Here is a 6,030-nt window from a genome sequence, read left to right as displayed (position 1 = left end):
AAAAAAAAAAACGTGCAAATTAACTCTCCAGGAGCAAATAAATACGTGAGACAAAAAAAAAACACACATTGAATATTTCAACCTAAACTTCTCTCCATTTCTTTCTCTTTTCTCTTCTCTTCTTGATTTTTTTTTTTAAATCATTTTCCCCTTTTTCTCTCTTCGCCTTTATATTTTCTTTCTTTCTTTCTTTATTTTTGTTGTTTACTTGTGCGTTTTTTTTTTTTTTTTTGCGTTGAAAGCAACAGACGACTTTTCCTCATCTCTCTGTACGTGAAAATAACGGCCCCAATAAGAAAAAGGTAAGGGATAAACGAGAAGGAATCTTAATAACAATGAAGAAGAAACAAAAAGAAAAAGAAAAGAAAATCGGTGTTTTCTTTTTTTTTTTTTCGTTTCATTATTATTACTATTATTTTTATTATCACTATTATTATTATTATTTTCTTTATTTGGTTTCGTTTCTTTTATTTTATTTTTCTTTTTCTTTTCTTATTGTTTCCCTGTTCTCTCATAGAGAAAGAGTGAGAAGGAAAACCATTTCTTTCGTAAACAGTTCACCGGATCTCACACCATTGAGTCTGAACGTGAATGAAGACAAGTGTTTGTATTCATGAGTGAATGAAATAATAATAATAATAATAATAATAATAATAATAATAATAATAATAATAATAATAATAATAAAGGTGTGGGAAAAGAGAAGAAAACTACAAAAAAAAGGATAAAAGGAAAAAAAAAAAACCAAACGTACGCCAAATGCTCCATCGTAGTGTTTTTTTCTTCATGTCGATGCTTCTGTCGAGATAAGAAATATTCTCTTTTCGTAAAGGGGTCAGTGTAAAGAAAATATTATTAAAGAAGATACAGCACAGAGAGAGAGAGAGAGAGAAAGACATATATATATATATATATATATATATATATGAAAAGGTGTAAAATAAGGAAGAAAAGTAAATTGATTTCCCACTACAATCTACACAAGCCTTTATATATAGAAAGAGACTGAGAGAGTGAGAGAGAGACCGGAGTGCATCCAATCAAAAATAAAATAATGGAAAAAAAGAAGATCAGCCCCGTTATTTACTTTGATTCCTCTCTTCTTATCCATTCATTCATCCATCTATTAATGACGTAACTCTCGACTATTTCTCTGTTGCTCTTCCATCTCATTATCTGCCAAACTCAACATTTTGTTAAACGCATCACCAGCCATATATTCATCCAATACACGTAATATAGGAAGAACAAGCGAATTTCCATCATTATTCGTGGATTCACTGCCGGAAGCCTCTCGTCCTCTCTCTGATATAACCGCCTCCTCTGTTCCTGTTTCCATATTGTTCGCTTCCATATCCATCATACCCTGATCTCGTATTCTTTCCCCCAACATATATAATTCATTCAACATTGTATTCCCTGCAGAGGAGGCATTTAACAACATATTTCCAATTAACAACGTAAGAGAAGTGAGGGATGGACTCTCTTTACGAGTAGCGGGATACGGGGCTCCCGGACAGACGGAATTATACCGCATAAGATTAACAGCAGGAGGTGGTAAAAGACCTACAAGAGTTACATATTTTCGTGTCGATGTAGACATCGTAGAGGAAGTTCCCCCTTCAGTTCCTCGAAGAGATGCCGATCGACGTTGTGAACTTCTCTCTATACTTGCACGACCATCATCCCGTTGTCGTGAGAAATACACCGTATTTTCAAGTGGCACTAAATCTACTTCCTCTAATCGACAGGCATATTCCTGTAAAAGTTGTCGTCGTTCCAATTCAGATAAAATGTGTAGTACTCGACGGGCATATCCATATCGTGTAATAACAGAAGTAGAGGTCATGTTTGTATTGTTTTCTTCTACTGTTTGGGCAAAGGAACGTGCAGGGGCGGTATCAGCAGGGTGAATGGCATACCGCATATTCATATATAAAGTAGGCGGTGCTCGTTGGTTTTGTAGAGTCTTGGGAACTCGATCTGGTAAAGTAATACTCTCTAAACGAAGAAACCCAAATCCTTTATTCACATCAATAGAAAGATCTTTGGAGATGAGAAGACCTCCATGGGAGTTACCGGTTGGATCTGCTTGAAACCATAAGGCATCAAAGATAGATCCCCATAATTCCTCATCATTATCTGTCATTCCCACAACTTTTTCAAGACCTTCAAGATCTTTATCAAGACGAAAAGCAACAGGAATGTCAAGACTACGTGAAGTGGTGTTGGCAGTATTGGTAGTGTTGGTGTTGTTTGTTACTCCTGCTCCTGCAGGTTGATTCGTATTTGTACTATTACCGCCCATATCATTTGAATGATGATGATGATGATGATGATTAGGATTTATATTCGTATTGTTGTTGCTGTTATTACTATTGCTATTGGTACTCATATTACCATTTGGAAAAAATAGTAGTTCTTGTTGTGCCAAACGTTGAGCTGCACCATTTTTAACTAGACTGAGAAAAGAACGAAGAACGGCGTTTAACTCACCAATATGAGATTGAGCGGCTGCAAAATTCGAACCATTATCAGAGACAAGACGAACGAGGTTGTTGGTGATATCATCAATACCGGAAAGAAGAAGATCACTAGGCCATCGACCAAGTACCAATTGCATACATGTATACCGCAAAGATAAACACATCCAATGACGGTAAACTGTTTCACGAACACCTCTCACACTTTCATAGCCCAATGCCGTTTTGGATAATCGTAAAAGTGACATAAAAGCCTCACATACTTCTTCCACATGCCGTGGTAATTGAGTAGCTGTGAGAATATTTGAAGTTGAGATGGATCCCTCACGTGATGGTATAGAAGGTAATCCCTCTCTTGAATTCCATTTTATGGATTTTAATGCATCTCCTCCATCTTTTACAGTAATTGCAAGATGTCGTACTAGATTTTCATGTGAAGTACCACAACGATATTGAATCCAAGAATCATAATGCATAAGAAATTCTTTTCCAATACGAGTTTGTTCTTCCAACATCGCAATATCATCTTGTAAACATTTATATACTACCATAGCCGCCAAACGACTTTGTTGATATTGTTCACGTGTTAAACCAACCACAACACCATTTTCTTGACGTTCATGAATTTTCTGTAATAAAACTGTAATCGCATCCCGTTCCTGTCGTAATGCTCTTATAGCCGCATCAGAAAGACAGTGTACTTCTTCACTACATGATTCTCTTAATGATGTAGTGAGAGTTCCATTTTTAAGATTTTCAAGATAAGATCCTTCAGGATCCACAAGAGAAGGTTCACGACCACAAGATACATATTGGGCATGTAAGGCATGATGAAGCATCATTAAAAGATGTTCCGTTTGATTATGAAATTCCTGATATCTATACTTCTCCTCCGCCGTTAGGAATGAACTCGCCGCAGCAGTGATAGCCAATGGGTTTAAATGTTGACGAAAGGTTCGTGTACGTGAGTGCATACGATGTCGTTCTGCTTGAATAACTTCATGTCGATCCTTCTCCAATGTACTGACGGCCTCTACAAAGGAAATACGTTGAACAGCCTTTTGTAATTCCTCTTCACTTGGCATTCCAGCCTCTGAGAGAACATACTCTAATTGTCCAAGTGCCTCTTGCAGACAACAGAGAGAGTGGGAAGCCACCCATCGTGTATACCAGCGAACTACAGAGGATTCTCTAGAGACATCTGCAAAACAGGCATCTCTTCCCATAACTTCTGTAAAAAATTCAAGAGGATCGGGTTTATCAGGTTTTTTTTCACCTTTTTTATTTCCAGATGTTTTTCCTTTAGGAGTTCTTTTGGCTTTACTAGCAGCAGCAGCAGCACGTACCTTTTCCTCATTCTGTAGAAACATCTCAATACCATACACCTGATCACGGAGATTTCCAACAACACTTTCCAAATTATAAGGAACAGGTGCCTGATAAGATGCAGGGGCTTCATCACATACAATAAATGGAAAACTTGGAAATTTGAGATATCCAAGTATTTTCGCATCTACTGTGCGGAATGCCGGTTCAACAGGAGGATCTACAGCTGATGTTCCATCATAATCCTCGTGTGTGTTTCGTAGTTCTTGCCGTAGCAGAGATAAGATGTTTATCTCCTCTGCTACCCGCTGTGGAGTGTGTGCCGCAACAGTGTTATTGCCTTCTCTGAGATCAAGCATAACTGCAAGTAGTAGTAGTAATAATAGTAATTATAATTATCAATATCAATATCAATAAAGAGCCTTCACACAGTCCTTTTAAACTAAAAAAAAAAAATAATAATAGTAATAATAGTAGTGTGAATCAACAAGTACCCAGAAGATTCCTTAATTTGGGCTCCTTTCTTGCGATCTAAATATATATTTTTTCTTTATTATTCTTTCTCTATTGTTTTTTTTTTTTTTTTCGTTTATCACTCCAAGCCAAAAAAAAAAAAAACGAATAAAGGAAAAAAAAAAAAAATGAGTCCTGTTGGCTTCCTTCAAATATCAATTAAATAAAAGAAATATAAGGAAAAAAAAAAAAACACTTAGATTCGTCATATCAGTAAACACTACATTATACACCTAATACTAACAAATAATAACAAACAAGAGAGACGCTAAAAAGAGAGAATCACATTAAGCAATCCATTAAAAGGAACGTCTCTTTCTTTTTTTTTTTTCTCTCTCTATCTCTCTCTTTTACTCTCTTCTCAATATCAATTCAGTTCTTTTTAATCATTTAAAAGCATTTCTTCCTCCTCCTCCTCCTCGGCCTCCGCCTCTCCCACCGCCTCTACCGCCGCGATGGTTCCCGCCGCCTCTACCGCCTTTACGATCCCCCGCAAAGTTGCCTGCCTGCATGGGACGCTGGCCCATCACGGAAGGACGTTGCATATAAACATCATTTAGAACTCCCACACCATCGGGCGTCATTACATTGCCTCTACCAGGATTTAAAAATACAGGATTGTGCATACCAGGTCGGAAATTCTGTTGTTGTTGTTGTTGCTGCAATTGTTGTTGTTGTAATTGTTGTTGTGGTTGTGGTGGTTTCTGTTGTGGTTGCTGCTGAATAAAGGGCATTGTACCTGGGACTGGCAATACACCCGTATTCATACCACCTGCGGGAAATGGAAGGATTCCCTCTGCTGATGATGCACCTTGAAGATGTGGAAAGTGATGTGGAAAGGATTGATGTGGTTTCTGTTGTTGATGTTTCTGTTTTTGTTGTTGTTGTATTTGTTGTTGCTGCTTTGGTTGAGTGTTACTCACATTCCCTCCTCCTTGTCTTGAGTTCTTATCATTACTACTACTATTACTATTACTATTATTATTAGAAAGATCTGTGGATGGCCGTTTTCCCCGATTGGGACGTTGTGGGGCTTGCGGTACTTGTGGAGGATCTCGTGAGGCCTTCTCCACAATATTATCAAGAGCTCCAAGGAAGGTTTGAACTCGTTTCTCATCTTGTGTAGAGAGTTCCGCTTGTTTAGATGTTTCTTCTACAGTGAGATTACATTGCTGAGGTATAACACTTAATCCATCACCAAGTAAATGAAAAAGTCTACTCATCACCCCACTAAGAGGTGAGGATAAAGAATCCGTTGATGTATCTTGATCTAGACTACGATTATATAATTCTTTAAACTTCTGTGATGCGGCTGTGAGAATACTCTTATCTTTACCTTCTGCTGCCGCTATTATACAGCGACGACCCGCATCATACACAGATTTCCAATGTCCCACATCTTTACTCACCAAATTACTCGAAGTAGAAGAAATCTCCACACCTCCTTGTTGTTCTGTAGTATTGGTAGTATTAGTATTAGTTGTAGTTGTAGTTGAGGTTGTAGTGGCTGCTGCAGCCTTTACAATAGAAACCACACGAAAACAGCTTTCCCAGAAACACCTTCTATCAAACAACGGTGTAATGCGGGTCTGTTGCCATTCCACACTAACACCATTATTACTATTATTATTACTATTATTATTATTATTATTATTATTATTATTATTATTATTATTATTATTATTATTATTATTATTATTATTATTAT

General features: G+C 37.1%; 2 protein-coding genes across 2 annotated transcripts; both read right to left on the bottom strand.

The window, feature by feature from the left end:
• Positions 1-1,126: 1,126 nt before the first annotated feature.
• Positions 1,127-4,168, bottom strand: TM35_000051860 (uncharacterized protein; the record flags this gene model as incomplete). Its single annotated transcript, XM_029022841.1, has 1 exon — positions 1,127-4,168. The coding sequence occupies one exon, from the start codon at positions 4,166-4,168 to the stop codon at positions 1,127-1,129; it is 3,042 nt and encodes a 1,013-aa protein (XP_028885656.1).
• A 540-nt stretch (positions 4,169-4,708) lies between these two features.
• TM35_000051850 (uncharacterized protein) lies at positions 4,709-6,028 on the bottom strand (the record flags this gene model as incomplete). Its single annotated transcript, XM_029022840.1, has 1 exon — positions 4,709-6,028. A coding segment is annotated over one exon (1,320 nt), but the record flags the coding sequence as incomplete, so codon positions are not given.
• Positions 6,029-6,030: the final 2 nt, after the last annotated feature.

The sequence above is a fragment of the Trypanosoma theileri genome, assembly GCF_002087225.1.
Source record: "Trypanosoma theileri isolate Edinburgh chromosome Unknown TM35_Tth_5_V1, whole genome shotgun sequence".
NCBI lineage: Eukaryota > Euglenozoa > Kinetoplastea > Trypanosomatida > Trypanosomatidae > Trypanosoma > Trypanosoma theileri.
This window is presented reverse-complemented; position numbering and strand designations above follow the sequence as displayed.